The sequence below is a fragment of the Ochotona curzoniae genome, unplaced genomic scaffold, assembly GCF_017591425.1.
Source record: "Ochotona curzoniae isolate NIBS_2020 unplaced genomic scaffold, NIBS_Ocur_1.0 scaffold_2453, whole genome shotgun sequence".
Lineage (NCBI taxonomy): Eukaryota > Metazoa > Chordata > Mammalia > Lagomorpha > Ochotonidae > Ochotona > Ochotona curzoniae.
In genome coordinates this window covers 31,323,174-31,339,085 of record NW_024467094.1, presented here as the reverse complement: position 1 = coordinate 31,339,085, position 15,912 = coordinate 31,323,174, and the positions used below count along the sequence as shown (strand labels likewise).

At 45.2% G+C, this 15,912-nt stretch overlaps 1 protein-coding gene and 1 long non-coding RNA gene across 2 annotated transcripts in view; one reads left to right on the top strand and one right to left on the bottom strand.

The window, feature by feature from the left end:
* The window catches only part of LOC121169755, a 47,821-nt gene that overhangs the window by 24,959 nt on the left and 6,950 nt on the right, over nt 1-15,912 (bottom strand). The gene's annotated exons all lie outside the window — the stretch shown is intronic.
* Nucleotides 3,163-15,912, top strand: part of LOC121169752 (leucine-rich repeat-containing protein 37B-like) — a 28,226-nt gene continuing 15,476 nt past the window's right edge. Inside the window, exons 1-7 of the mRNA XM_041000431.1 lie at nt 3,163-6,439; nt 9,052-9,123; nt 9,998-10,069; nt 12,441-12,512; nt 13,029-13,109; nt 14,240-14,311; nt 14,896-14,970. Coding sequence (XP_040856365.1) covers nt 3,171-6,439; nt 9,052-9,123; nt 9,998-10,069; nt 12,441-12,512; nt 13,029-13,109; nt 14,240-14,311; nt 14,896-14,970 — 3,713 coding nt within the window. The 5' untranslated portion in view covers nt 3,163-3,170. The remainder of the gene's footprint in view (nt 6,440-9,051; nt 9,124-9,997; nt 10,070-12,440; nt 12,513-13,028; nt 13,110-14,239; nt 14,312-14,895; nt 14,971-15,912) is intronic.

Genomic DNA, 15,912 nt, shown 5'->3' with positions numbered 1-15,912 from the left:
CTTTTAAAAGAAGATTGTCAGGCCCGGCGATGTGGCCTAGTGGCTAAAGTCCTCGCCTTGAATGTACCGGGATCTCATATGGCCACCGGTCCTAATCCTGGCAGCCCCGCTTCCCATCTAGCTACCTGCTTGTGGCCTGGGAAGGCGGTTGAGGATGGCCCAGAGCCTTGGGACTCTGCACCTGTGTGGGAGACCCAGAAAGAAGTTCCTGGCTTCTGGCTTTGGATCGGCGCAGCGCTGGCTGTTGCGGCCACTTGGGGAGTGAATCATTGGACGGAAGATCTTCCTCTCTGTCTCTCCTCCTAACTGTACATCTGCCTTTCCAATAAAAATAAATAAATCTTTTAAAAAATTCATTTAAAAATTTTCATTTACTTGTATTTTGTTTGAGAGATAAGATAGTCATACACAGAGCAAGAGGGAAACACCCTTCCACTCATTGGTTCATTCATTCACCAAACGCCTCAACAGCCAGGTCTGGGCCAAGTCAAACTAGGGGTCCAAAACTCAGTGGAGGTTTCCTGCAGGGACGGCAGGAAGCCAAGTGCTGGATCCTCACCTGCGGCCTCCCAGGGTGTTCATTAACAGGAAGCTGGGATTGTTACAGGAGAGGAAGCTCGGAGGACCTTGTCTTCAAGCAAGGAAGTAATTTTTATTTCTGAAACTAGTCATATCAACACTCAGCAGGTCAGAATGATCTCAAAACTGAGCAAAAAATTTGAACAGAAAGGACCAAAGAAGCACATGAGATGTTCAATGTCAGTAAAATGGCATTTCTCACTGAGAAAATGTAGAACAAAGTCAGAAAGACATAGTATTTCATAGCCTCTATGGTATTAATTTTTTTCATATTTTTTTATTTTTATAGGCTATTTATTTTGTTTTTAAGATTTCATTGATTTTTATTGGAAATCCAGATCTACAGAGAGAAGGAGAGACACAGAGAATGATCTTCCATCTACTGGATCACTCCCCAGGCGGCCTCAATGGCTAGAGCTAAGCCAATCTGAAGCCAGGAGCCATGAGCCTCTTCCAGGGTCCCAGGGCTTTGGGCCGTCCTCAACTGCTTTCCCAGGCCACTAGCAGGGAGCTGGATGGGTAGTGAAGCAGCCAGGATACAAAGCAGTGCCTAAATGAGATGCTTTTATATGCAAGGCAAGAACTTTAGCTACTAGACAATTGCTCCGGGGCCTATAGATTATTATTTTGAAAAAGGGGGGGAATCTCAATTGAACTTGAACTGTGGTTATGCAACAAGGAGGAGGAATCCACCATGGCGGGAGGGTTAGGGGTGGGTGGGGGGAGTCCCAGTACCTATAAAACTGTGTCACATAATACAATGTAATTGATAAAAAAATGAAATGCATTAAAAAATTAAAAATAAAAAAGGGAGGGATTGTTGCTAACAATGTGGGGGAATTAGAACTCAAAAAAATTAGATGGAGGTCTTGATCTGTTTCCCTCTGTGTTTATCTCTCTCAAAACAAAAACAAAAACAAATTGAAACAAATAAAACTATGGAGTGAGGCATTTACCCCAGCAGTTAAAATGCTGGCTGAGATGCCCACTTCCCATGTTCAAGTGCCTGGTTTCAATGCCCAGCTCTGCTCCTGAATCTAGCTGCTTGCTAATGTAGACCCTTGGAGGTGGAAGTGAGAACTCGGGTAGTTGGGTTTCTACCACCTACACGGAAGACCTGGGTTGCCTTTGTGGCTCCCGGCTTAGTGGGGCCTTGTGTCAGCCACAGTGGGCATGTGGAAACTGAACCAATGAGTGGGAGCTCTCTCTTCCTCCCAAATAAGTAGTAGTTTCTTTTTTTTTTTTTAAAGATTTATTTTTATTATTTTTTTCATTGGAAAGGCGGATATACAGAGAGGAGAGACAGAGAGGAAGATCTTCTGTCCGATGATTCACTCCCCAAGTGAGCGCAATGGCCGATGCTATGCCTATGCGAAGCCAGGAGCCTCTTCCGGGTCTCTTACGCGGGTGCAGGGTCCCAAAGCTTTGGGCCGTCCTCGACTGCTTTCCCGGGCCACAAGCAGGGAGCTGGAAGGGAAGCGGGGCTGCCGGGATAGAACCAGCGCCCATATGGGATCCCGGGCGTTCAAGGCGAGGACCTTAACCACTTGCGCCACCGTGCCGGGCCCTAGGTAGTATTTTCAATTTCAAAAGAGAAACCAATTTAGAAATCAGTATGTGCCAAACCACATGCTTGGCATTGGGAGGAAGATGAAGCCCTCACCCTGGAGGTTCTGTGCTAGGGGCTGTGCCAGACAATAAACAGTGTATGCCATATAGGAAGGGTCTGGAAGAAGTCAGTGGGTCCTCATCCACCAGAATTTTAAGAAACTTCTTAAACTTGCCAATTTAACACCGCAGGTGTCTTCTCTGAGTGTCACATGAGCTAGGCCTCTGAAAAGTGGTACTTTTTCAGGGTGGGATGGGGCAAATACTCCTAAGCCAATTTAAAGGGTGAATCATTTATACTCTCTCTTCTACATTGCCTATTCACCCCAAATCCCTCCTACAAAAATCTTGGAGTCGTCCCTGATTTCATGGTAATTCCTACCAAATAGAGTGAATGAATGATCAAACATGGACAGAAAGGATACTGAGGCTCTAGAGAAAGTGGACACACTTTTAAGTAAGTAGCCATAAGAAGCATTCTGCCCCTTTCCTAGCTGGCTCTGGTGAGAGAAAGAGCATCTCTTGGATTTCAACTCAAGAGGAGGCAGAGTTCTGGCTACCAGATTCCGACTAGCCATTCTGAATACTCCAAGAAGCCAGGCCTTGTGACTTCCTTGGGAAGCTCTGCCTCCCTTCCCCCCACTACAATGGTCTGCTAGTGTCCTGGGGCCACCTGGGGTTGTGATCCTCAGCCTGCCTTGCAGATAGAGGGGATCTGGTGGGAACAGCTGTCTTTCCTGCAGGAGAAGGGCAGCAGTGACTGTGAGAAAAAGCTGCCCAAGTTCAGAGCAGCAGAGACCAACAAAGGCTGTGTAATGAAGATGTCATCAATAAAGGGCGGGGCAGAAGGCAAGGTTACTAAGGAACAGGTGCCAAGGGACTCACATATGCTTCACACCTTTGAATAAGGTGGATTGCTTTTCCCTTGGTAGTTTGATCTACCTCTTACAAAAAACCCTGACCCCTCCCTGCCCGCTACCAAAATGAGCCTTTGGCTTATACTGCTGCTGCAGTTAGTACAGGCACCACCTCCTCAGGAGTGGGACCAGAACTTGGTCCAGCTGACTCCTGAGGCCTGGTCTACCCAATCTATGGGTAGACTAGATGAGTTGCTCAGTGCGCTGACAACTGAAACAGACCCCAGTGGCTTTGATGACCTGGGGTCTACAAATGTTCTAGATGACAATGTCGTCTATCCTGGTGGCTTCCCGATGGAATTAGAGGAACACCCAGGTGAGCTCCTGGAGACCTTTGATGGGGCAGAACCATCTGAACTTCAGCCGGAGGACATACCTCAAAGCCCCGAGACTCTTGAGGAGGGCCAGCCTTCGTTGCTCCAAAAAGAAGGCTTAGCCCAGGTTCCACAGCCTCTCAAGGAGACTACACCTTCTCCAATGCTGCAGGGGTCTCCAATTCAGATCTCTGCTGCTGAAGAAGCTGTCCGGCAGCTTGTTCAAAACAAGATCAGTGTTCCACGTCCACCGCTGCAATCTACTTTGCCAAGCATCACAGGGAGGCCAGCGGATGTGATGCTCACAATTACGCTACAGCCAGGTGGTGAAGTTCAAAGTACTCTGGGCCAGCTGCAGGCCCCAGTTCAGCCTGCAGGGATCTCGCAAGGGGAATCCCCTCCCTCAATCCCACAAGAGGCTCCAGCTCAGACTCCAGGCCCTTCTGTAGACCAAGAGCCTTTCCCGAGTAATCAAGAGGAGTCTGCTCAGTATGCTGAGCCTTCAGTGGAGGTGGAACCTCTAGGCCAGCAGGTGGCCCCAATTCCTCCTGCTCCAGGCCCATCTGTGGGAACAGAATCTCTTCCAGGCCACCAGGTGACCCCAGCTCAGAGTGCACGTCCTTCTGTGGAGGTCACATCTCCTCCCACCCAGCTGGAACAGCCAACTCAGGATGCTGAGCCTTCGTTGGAGGCAGAACCTTCTCCAGGCCAGCAGGAACAGAAAGCTGTTGAAGAGGTTGAGTCTATATCTTCGCCAGAAATACCTCAGGAAGAGGAACCCTCATCTGAGGAAATCAGACTGTCTCCAGCCCAGCAGGAAGCTCCAGCTCCGGTGTCAGAGACCGAAGAAGTGAAATCTCCACCCGCAGAGTCTCATGAGGCGGCAGTTCCTCCTGAAGGTCAGTCTCCAACATTGCCGAGTGTGTCGGTTAACCCTGTAGAGACCATGACCGAGGCTATAACTTCAAGCCAACAGGAAGTTGCAGCTCAGGCCTCGGGGAACACTGAGCTGGACCTGACACTCCTGAAACGAGGTGACCACTCAACAGTTTCCACAAGTATTGATGAGTCAGGAGATCCTGAGGTCACCTTCACTTCACCTTCAGAGGTTGAGCCTTACCCAGCCTTACCTTCTTTAGCTGAGCCAAAGGCCATGGATGAGACTGCAGCTTCCCCTAAGGAGATAGAGCCTATCCCTACAGAATGGGAATCTCCAGCTGAACCCCTGGAGGCCCTTCCGATCACCCTTCCATCTCCACCACGGCTGAAAGTGTCCGCTCAACATCCAGAAATGACTGTGGGTTCCAAAACCCAACCCCAAGTATATTACCTGACTCCATCTCCTACTACAGAGGGTGTCATTTCTTCGGAGCCCCTAACCCAACCTCCAGAGCCACTTCAAGAATCTGTAGATGAGGAGGCAGTAGTCCCCAAACCAGCTCAGGAACAGGCTCCGTATCTATTACCACCCAGGGTCACCTTTCAGCCTTTGAAGCTGCAGCTGACTATAACTCCAGGACCCAGTGTGGAGGCTGAACATCCTACAGCCCTGAAGACCACAACAACTCTGGACTCTGAGATTTCACATCCAGACCAGGTCCAGACTCACCATGCAGCCCTGCCCAAGGTCACAGTTGCACACTGGGACCTGGGAAATACCCCAACTCCAGAACTCAATATAGAGGTTGACCAGGCTCCAACCACTCAGGAGACCCCTGTGCAGCTTACAGAGCCATCTACAGAGGTGGGAGCTCAACCTCTAGTGTTGCAAGAGGTGGCCGTTCCAACGCAAGCTCCACCTCAACCTCCAGTGACACCCAGTGTCACAGATCAGACCTTGAACCTACCACCTACACCTACCAATGGTCCAGAACCCACTGCAGAGGCTGAGCACGAAACCGCCCTGAAAGAACCTACAGGAACGAGTCCAGATGCAATTCTGACTCAGCATCTAAACCCGAGTCCTGCTGTGGAGGTCGAACATTCTACAGCCCCGAGGAGTGCCAAAACACCACCTCCAGGTGTCCCTGAGGTGACACTTCCACAGGCAGAGCTGGTTCAGGCGCAGCATCCAAACCTGACTGAAGTCACAGTTCAGGCGTTTGATATTCAGCTGGCTTTTCAATCCAGAATTGCGGAAGTTGAATCATCTCCAGCCCTGCAGAAGACCTCAGCTCAGCCTCCAGAGCCTCCATTGGAGGTTGTAGCTCCAATTCAGCATATAGTGCCAGTCAGTGTCACAGTTGAAGCTGTGAAGACAGAAATTTTCAAAATCCCAGAACCCACCACGTTGGCTGAACAGTCTACAGCCCTGGAGACTACATCAGCAGCACCTCCAAGGCATTCTGAGGTGCCACCTACATATACAGACCAGAGCCAGACTCAGCAAGTCACAGGCAATCCTCTCAATTTATCTACAGAGGTCAAGCCTACAACTATTTCGGTTACTCTAACTCGGCCACCAGAGCCAACTAGTGATATAGTAACTGTAGCAACATCAACCCAAGTCACGGGTCAACCTTCAGATTCCCGAGTCACGGGTCAGCCTTCAGATTCCCGAGTCACGGGTCAGCCTTCAGATTCCCGAGTCACGGGTCAACCTTCAGATTCCCGAGTCACGGGTCAGCCTTCAGATTCCCGAGTCACGGGTCAGCCTTCAGATTCCCGAGTCACGGGTCAGCCTTCAGATTCCCGAGTCACTGGTCTGCCTTCAGAGTTGGAGCCTATCAAAGCTCCAGTCCCTGCTCCAGAGGTTGGCCCTTCTAAAATCCTGAAGACTACAGCTCCACCTCCAGGGCAGTTTCCAACTTTGTATCCTGAAGTCAAGGCTGCTGAGTATGCTACCCAGCTAACTACTTTCATTGAGTCAAAAGAAAGCACCCCCAACAGCATGGACATCTGCGAGCTCTGTACCTGCAAAAATGGAATGCTGTCATGTACCAATCTCAGCCCGTGGCAGAAGCTCCACCAAGTGCCTGTGCCAGGATCCTTCAGTGCCCACAATGACACCTTCACCATCTTGTAAGAACTACCCTTCCTCAGAGTTCTCTAGATCTTGTCTGTCATGGTAGCCTTTTGCTCAGTACCTTGCTGGGCCTTCCTCCTGACTCAACCTGTATTTCCTGACTTCCTATTGTGACATTTTTCTTGTCACCTTTCCTTCTCCTTCTCTTAAAAAAAAAAAACTATTAGATTTACTGGAAAGGCAGAATTACAGCAAGAAGAGAGATCTAGAAAAAGTGATCTTACTTCTGCTGCTTTACTCCTCATATTGCCACAATGGCTGGGGCTGGGCCAGGCCAAAGGTAAGGAGCAAGAGCTTCTTCTGGGTCTCCTGTGTGGGTTCAGGGGCCCAAGCACTTGAGCCATTTTCCACTGTATTCCCAGGCACATTAGTGGGGAGCTGGATAGGAAGTGGAGAAGCTGGTCATCAAACCGGTACCCACATATGTATGGGATGCCAGCATCCTGACAGCCTGACCTGTTACCCTTGACTATTGGAATCAGCAAGGCTTAGTAGACAGCTTGTCTGCCAAGAACTGACTTGCAAAGCAATGAAAGATATTAAATGAACAACCTTGAATATCAGCTACAGGGGTTTCAGAGTTATACCATGAGCTGCAGAAAACCCTGAAAGTTTTCAAGCAAGAGAGGGGTGATCAAAACAGAAAGATTATTTTTTTAAAGATTTATTATTATTATTTTTTATTGGAAAGGCAGATATACAGAGAGGAGAGACAGAGAGGAAGATCTTCCGTCTGATGATTCACTCCCCAAGTGAGCGCAATGGCCGATGCTATGCCGATCCGAAGCCAGGAGCCTCTTCTGGGTCTCCCACACGGGTGCAGGGTCCCAAAGCTTTGGGCCATCCTCTACTGCTTTCCCGGGCCACAAACAGGGAGCTGGAAGGGAAGCGGGGCTGCCAGGATTAGAACCGGCGCCCATATGGGATCCCGGGCATGCAAGACGAGGACCTTAACCACTGCACCACGGCGCCGGGCCCAACAGAAAGATTATTTTTAAAAATTTTAAAAGAAATTGATCATTGTCTTAATTTTTTTCTATGCATTTATTCAAAAGGCAGAGAGACAGATTCAGAGAGTTTCCATTTGCTAGTTCATTCTCTAAATGCCTGAACAACAGGCACTGGGTTGGTCAAAGTGGGCTAAGAACCCAACCCAGGTCTGCCATGAGGGTGGCAGGAGGGCAGCTATTGGAGCCAGCTCCACTACCTTCTGGGTGTGTGTGGGCAGAAAGCTGAAGTCAGTAACTGGAGCCGGGTAGGAGCCCAGGCACTCTGACGTGAGATGTGTTTTAGTTACTAGGCCAAAAGCCTGTTTCAGAAATATGATTTTAGACACTATATGGAGAGTCATCTAGAGAGGAAAGCTTACTTCAGGGACATTAAAAAAAAAGACCTCTAGTAAAATCAAGGAATAAAATGAGAATGAGACCAAGTCACCAGCTATGATAGGAATGAAAAGAAAGTCCCTGAGATGAAAAAGGCCGGATGGACCTAGAAACTGATCAAAGGCTGGTGGGTGGATGTATGCACAGAAGAAAAAATATGACTGCAAGCTTTGTCCTGGGTGCTGGTGAGAGTGAGTGGCCTCACAGATGCAGACAGCAATCAGAAAGGAGAGACAATCTGAGGGAGGTGTGTTCAGTTTTAATACTTTATGTTGGTGAACATAATGCACACAAAGCCTTCTGGTTGAATGGGAATGTCCACCAGGCAGAACACGCAGGTACAACCGTGTACATAAGCCATGCAGGTGCACTGTTGATGATGGAGTGAAGACAGAAGCACAGGTAAAGACTCAAAGTTACCCAGACTTGAAACTTACAGTATTTAAGATTGCTTTGGAATGTGGATGATTCATGGGTACATTCTTACTTTGCCAAAGGATCATGGAACAAAGAGAAAAAAATATCAGAATCTACACCCCCACACCCTTTATCATCCTATCCTCTCTACTCCACTATCCATAAGACACTCCCATCTCCATGAGGATATGTGTCCCTCCTCCCAGTTTCTCTCCCTTGCACTTTTCCCTGAGGGAGGTGATGTTTTGCTCCTGGCTCAGTCATTTGATTTTTCCATCCCTCACCATGGCTATGGCCAGTGACCCATTTGTGTCAACACATTAGTCCATCTGATTTTGCATTGTCCATGTCCATTCACGTAGGTAGAATAATTGCAGTAGAAGGTACTTGGCCAAAGTGTTAGAATTACTGTACGTTGGAGTTTCTTTATTCTTATTTGCTGCTGAAGATAAATTGATCCATTGTTCTCAGCTGAATTATTTTCTTACTGATTTGCAAAAGGACCAGTTTAGACACCCAGGGAATTTTGGAGGCAGTATGTCCCTCAAATGCAACTGATTGGCATTATCTATCAAAGAGATTGCACAAAGAGGAAGTTAAGCTTCTGAAGGGACACCTCAACGTTTGTGCCAGGACCCCATGTTCTTCTTTCTTAATTGTGCCTGCCATCAGGTGAAGCTCTAGAAACTAGAAAGCTGGTAGTAATATCCATATTCAATATCCCCATGAAGTTGCTACGAGTGTTTTCCTTGTTCTGTTCATTGTGTTCCTATCTATTCAAGGATATGAACTGTGTTTCTTTACAGAAATTTTAAAGGGAACGCTATAGCCTCCATAGAGAAAAATGTATGGAAAGCATATCGCTGGGCTGAGACTTTGTGAGTATGTTCTCTCTAAATATGGATACAAAAAAAAGTAACTGCATCTTAAACTCTTTGGTCCAGTATTAGAGGTCAGAATGTCTTGGAAAAGGTATTTACCCCTTCATGTTAACAAATCAACCTCTACTTATTACAGTTCTAAAACACAGTATTTGCAATGAGACCACTGAAGTTTATTTTTCATCTTGTAAGTAATACATGATTATATTATTTTTTATTTAAGATTTCTTTGCTTTTGTTGGACAAATTATTCTTACAAAGAGGAGAGACAGAAAGATTCTGTATCTGTTGGCTCACTTTCCAAGTGGCCTCCACAGGCAGAGCTGAGCCGAGGTGAAGCCAGGAGCCAAGAGCCTCTGCTGGCTCTCTCTTATGGGTTCAGGGTCCTAAGGCTTTAGGCCATCTTCTACTGCTCTTCCAGGCCCTAAGGTAGGGAGTTGGATGGAAAGTGGAGCAGCCGGGACGTGCACTGGTGCCCACATTGGATCCCAGCTCTTGCAAGATGAGGATTTAGCCATTGAGCTTTCATGCTGGGCTCCATGATTACGTTCTTAAGAGACTAAAAACTGATACACTAAAAATCTTCTTGTAGTGTAACATTCCATCCCTGAAGTAAGCTGCTGTGACTGTGATATACATCGCTCCAGACCTTCTCTTATGTTTTTCTGCACATCATTTAGACACAGGAAAACTAGTGTGATATGTGGGCTTTTTTTTTTTTTAAGATGTAATTGTTTTACTTGAAACTCATTAGAGTTACAGAGAAAGGGAGAAAGATCTAACTTGCATTTAAGTGGCACCCTACTGAGGGTTCCTCCACATCAGAGTTATTCCTGAATAAAAATTGTTGTTATTCTTCATTTTGATCCAGGATTCTCAGTGGAAATTCTTTGACTGAATTACATAAGGATTCATTTGAAGGCTTGCTATTCCTGCAGCACTTGTAAGTTAGTTAAGCACATTTATTTCTGAGATTTTAGTTGTTTTCTATCAAATGAATAAGGTGTTTCAATAATCTCTAAAGTTTCTTCTAGTATTAAAATAACAATTCTGTAAGTATGTATAGGGTCTCATGCATTGAATCCATACTATTCATTTTGAATTCTTCAAGCGTAATAGCTGGGTATTTGGAGGGGTTGGTCAGGGGGAGGAATGCCAAGGATTTGGCCATCTTCCACTGCCTTTCCAGGCATAGAGCAGGAATGTAGATGGAAAGTGGAGCAGTGAACTCAAACCAGGGCCCATATGGGATGTTGGCATGGCAGGGCTGTTTTACCTACTATACCACAATGGACTCCGAATGCCATGCATCTTTATTAGGCCGATTATTGCTACTCTTAGGAAATAGATTCTTCTTTCCAATTTATACAGCTGAAGGACAGTGGGTAGAAACAGCCTTATCTGACACTAACAATAATCCTTTGAATGACCAAGCTCTCTAGGCCTGAAGGGGACAATTGCTTCCATCTTTTTCTTCTGGACTCCCAAACCTTATAGACCTGATCTGGAGAAAAACAGAAGAGATAATAACTATCCAGTACAACAGGCCCTTCCTTGCTTTTAGTGGGAAGTCCTTTGCAAGCTAGTTATTCTCTGTCGGCATCTATCCTGTCATCCCTTTTTAAAATGCCATCATTTTTCATAACTGAAAGAGAATGCTAAGCACGTAGTCTAGTTTGAGGCTCTAAAATGTGTAAGGCAGGCTTCCTACGCTCCTAGGAGCTGCAAGATCGCTTGCAGGGGAAACACGCACAGAAATCAAACATGATCCAACAAACAGGTCGATGACAACTCACTGCAGAGGGTCAGTGGAGTAATGCAACCACATTCCTTAAACACTAGTGATTTAGAAAAAAAAATTAAAAGAAAAAAAAACTAGTAACTTGTTCCTCCTTCCGTTCACTCACTCCTTAGCTATTCCTTTATTTCCTAAGTATCTGAGTTTGCTTTGTTTCCATGAGCCAGGTGGAAACATGGTAAGCAGTGCGCATGAGCAAGGCCAAGTCCATGCTTTCAAGGTGTTTATGCTTTGAAGGAAGGGGAGAGGCAAGGGTAACAATGTGAAAAAGAAAAGGGCACAGACATGATGTGCAAATTGCTTCTGGAGAACCGAACAGGGAAAAGAGACTCCAAGTTGGATCGGGGGCTGTAGCGAGAGTGATATTGGTTAAACAGGGCATCATTGGAAGGACACTGTGTAGAGCCAGTGGGCATCATTGGGAGGACAGTGTGGGGCGATACCCTCAGACCACAGAAGGAAAGTGAGAGAAGGGCAAAACACGGGAGAGTGTCTGAGGAACGCCATGAGTACCTGTGGAGTCCACGGAGGAAAGCCGTAAGGAGTGTGGGGCCACAGCCTCCAGGGCTTTGACTGTCATGCAAAAGTCACCAGCCAGGAGAGCCACGTGTTCCTGGCAGCGGTCTGAAGCAAAACCGAGCCTGCATCAACGTCATCCAGGTGCTTGCAGAACTAGGTTCTGTCTCTACCACCCCAGCCCTGCCGAGTTCCTGATTGAGTTCTAGATCCGGGCCGAGAATTTGCATCTTCGGTGCCTAAGTGAAGCCAGTGTTTGAGAACCACTTCTGGAGAGTTCCAGAAGAGAGACTAGAGATGGAGACAGCCACAGCGGGCAGTTGGCAGCCATGCGGGTGAAAAGTGAGGCAAGCTGGGATCCATGTTACTATGGTCACAAGTGAGTGTTTTCCAACAAGAATCCAGTTCATGCTGTTTTCTGTTCTGCTGCCACTGCGCAGCTGAAACAAATCTGCTTTTACGCAATGTCAAGATGACGTGAAATCAGAAAAGAATTCCTACTAAGGATAATATAATTCTGAATTAATTCAAAATGATGAGTTCATCTGAGGAGTAGCTTCCCTTCAAATGATTTGAAAGGTTCTCTGGTTTATTCTGGAACTGAACTAGTTCCAAAAAGAGAACCACACCAGGCAGGTATAAAAGTAGAATATTCGTCTGAATATTAGAAATTACAGATAGAGGTACAAACTTTGATCTCATTATCTTGAATTTGATGAGACTACTAAAGGTCATCTGATCATATCTCTTGCTGCCAGGAAATTTTCCCTTCAGAGTCTTATCAAGAGCTATAGCCATGCTGTATATTTTATTTATAAAGACCCAGAAGGTGAGACTGTTAGGAGAGGTTATAAGTTTGATTAGGAGCTCTGGAATGTTCAGACAGATGCCCAAAGGTGTAGTTTAGACAAAAACTGCATATTCAACATTAAGAAATACAAATTCTGTTCATTCCTACTCACTAGAGATCTAATAGACATTTTCTTTTTTCTTTTCCCAGGGACTTATCCTGTAACAAATTAAAATTTATTGAACGGAGGACGTTTGAGTCACTCCCCTTTTTGACATCTATGTAAGTTATAATGTCATCTTTGGAATTACAGTAAGTCTTAATTGTAACCCCCCTTGGTAGTCAATCATATTTCGCAATATCATTATAATTCTTACTTGTAGAAAGTTAGCTAGAATTATGTAGCAAATCTTTCTAATCTCCAGAGATATTTTGGGCCAATGTCAGGGTGCTGCGAAATCACCTGCCATGAATTGTTCTAGAACAACTGCCATGTACAGGACAGACCTCCACAAAGAAGAATTACCCAGCTCAAAACTCAAAGTGCTCAAGTTGTGAAACCTTGTTCCAGAGAGAGGAAATGAAAATCACTGAGCACAAGTATTTGTCGTGTGTGGTTTGGTGTACCTAATGCACCGCCTGTGTAGATGTGAAAGTGTTAAGTCAGAAGCCAGAGTCTTCCAACTGGGAAGTCTTGAGTGTGTGGAGGCGATGTTTCACCTGTACAAATTAGGATCACTGCTGAAAGATGAATGTTCTAAAAGAGTAACTTTCTTCTTAATTTGTGTCTTTTCACAGAAATCTTGGTTGCAATTTACTCACAGAAGTGAGTTTTGGCACATTTCAGGCATGGCATGGAATGCATTTTTTGCATGTGATGTAAGTGAAATACAAGATAAACACATATTAAAGAGCTGTGTATATGTAAAATCTATATAGTTATCTTTAGCTGAGTGTAAGTCATGAACAAATTCTGCAAAGTATGGCTTAAGTTCCACTCTTTTTTTTTTTTTTCAAATGAGGACACCAAGGTGCATTGAGGCTCAGGACTTTGTGTGACAGCTGACATGCTCTGCTTTTCCTAGTGCTGATCTTGGCCTTGGGCAAGAGAGCATAGCTAGCAAGTACTACTCCAGTTAGCACTGCTGCCAGAGTCCCCACAGTGCTGCTCGGATTCCCAGTGCTCCTTGAGATTCCAGCCCGAATTTAACTGGGATTGCTGCTCAGTCTGGGGAGCCGAGGTGCTGGTGCTTTCTCAGGGTCACTTTCTTCTAAATGATAAAGCAGAAAGAACAACTGAAAATTCAACACAGTCACCCAGCTCATGGTGTGTTTTGACAAGTGAAGTTATAAACCATCTGTGGGCAAGGGAACTTTTGAAGTAGCAAAGGTGGTGTTTATTTTAAGCTATGATTTGAAAAGTAATAGGAAAGCATTGCTCTAGCCTGATTTTGTGTACATCCAGGGCACACTTGAATGAAATGTTGCAGTTTTATTCCCTCCCTGCTTAACAATTCTGTGATGGTCCACGGCCAGGGGAATTGAGATTTGAGATAGAGATTTTCTTCCAAGCCTGACCTTGGACAAGATAGCCACCTGTCCTGTGGTTCATGATTTCACAGTTCCATTTGCATTCGAGGGAGGGGTTTAAGATGTGCTGGGAGTGAATGGACCAATTCTTGTTGCAGATCCTGGCTGTATGGCCTCCTCCCTCCCTCCATTCATGTGGTGCAGGGTCCCAAGCCTTGGGCCATCCTTCACTGCCCTCTCAGGCCACGAGCATGGAGCCGGATGGGAAGCAGGGCTGCCAGGATTAGAACCAGTGTCCGTATGGGATCCCAGCATGATCAAGCCAAGGACTTCAGTTACCGGGCTACTGGGAAGGCCCATTAAATTATTTTTGTTAATTTATAAATTCTCTGTCATATATATGTATATGTATATAAACTTTTGCACATGTTTATACATAGAGAAGAGGTGTATAATTTTTATCCCATTGCATTTTTCAGAAATCTTGATCAGAATCCATTGACAACTGTCGAAGATCCCTATCTTTTTAATTTGCCAGCATTAAAATATCTGTAAGTATGAAAAATAAACCGCATGAATCATGGGGTGATTTATACTCCTTGTTTTTACTTTGATCAAAATTTAAGTATTTTGCATTGAGGCTAAAAAGTTGCAATTTTAAGTTGAACTGGGCTCCTGGATTAAGAAAAGATGTACAATGTGTAAAACAGCCCCAGCAGACAGTGTTGTTGAGCATATTCAGATACATGTAGATATACAAAGCAGATGAAAAGATATCAAGTAACCAAGGAGTGAAATAGGCAAATGAAAAGGAAGATAATGGCAACAAACCAAACGGTACAGGTTCTGTCCCTCAGTGCCAAGGTCACTGACTTGACAGTGCAGAGTAACTTAAATTTCTTCCATGAGAACTTCCTGGAAGGATCTGCCCTGACAGACTCTTAAGCTGTCTTGTTTTATAGAGTAGCCAAAAGTTAATGCAACTGCATGCTCTTAACTCTTTTTACTTTTTAAAATATCCTAGTTTTTTGTTTCATTTCAATTTTATTAGATTTTGTTCCTTGAAATCATCTTTTTAAGGACAGAACTTTTTCTTGGGGGGTCACATCATGACTGTTTGGGCTTTCTCCCTCAGAGACCTCGGAAGAACACTGGTGTCAATCAGCACAGTTGAGAACATTCTCATGAAGTCTCTCGAACTGGAAAAACTGTAAGTTGTTCTCTTAGGCTTATGTTTTTGTCATTTTGAAGATTTCATTGCTTTCTTGCATCAGAGTTATTCAGGAATAATTTGCACATAATAAAACTTAAGTATGCAGTGTGATAACTTTCATCATTGTATCATTATAAAACCACCACTAAATTCCTAGATTGCTTCTGACATGCCAAAATGGGCCCTCTGGACCCTTTGCAGTCAACCCTTTCCAACCCAGACACCTGTTGCTTTTGCCTTTTCAACATTGCTGTTTTTTTTTTTTTTAATGTTAGAAAGATTTATTTTTATTTAATAGCAGATATACAGAGAAGGAGAGACAAAAATCTATTTAATGGTTCACTCCTGAAGTGGCTGCAGTGATCAGAACTGAGCCAATCTGAAGACAAGAGCCAGGAGCTTCTTCTGAGTCTCCCATGTGGGTGCAGGATCCCAAGACTTTGTGCCATCCTCTGCTGTCTTCCCAGGCTGTAAACAGGGAGATGGATGGGAAGTGGAGCAGCCAGGACATGAAATGGCACCCATAGAGCAACTGGTGCTTGGAGGAGGCGAATTAGGCAATTGAGCCGTTGTGATAGGCCCTCGTCAGTGTCTTTTAAGTCATGCAGTGTATGTAGTAGGCTTTGGTGTTGGGCTTGTTTAACTGAGCACAATCTTTGTGAGATTACGCTATTGCCCTGCCATTGGCTCCAGCAGCAGTGCTGTTGCTGAGCAATATCCCAGTTGTGTGAATAGGCCAGTTTGTTTCAGTCACTCATCAGTTTGCATATCTGGACTTTCTCAATTTTTGCAATAATGAATAAAGCTGCTAAAAGCACTCCTAGGCAGACCTTTGTGTAAACATGTTTTCCCTTCCTAGGTGATAAACACAAGGCTAGGGTCGCTGCAGCAACTACTAACTGCATTTTTTCCTCCTTAAGAAACCATTCAACTGTTTCC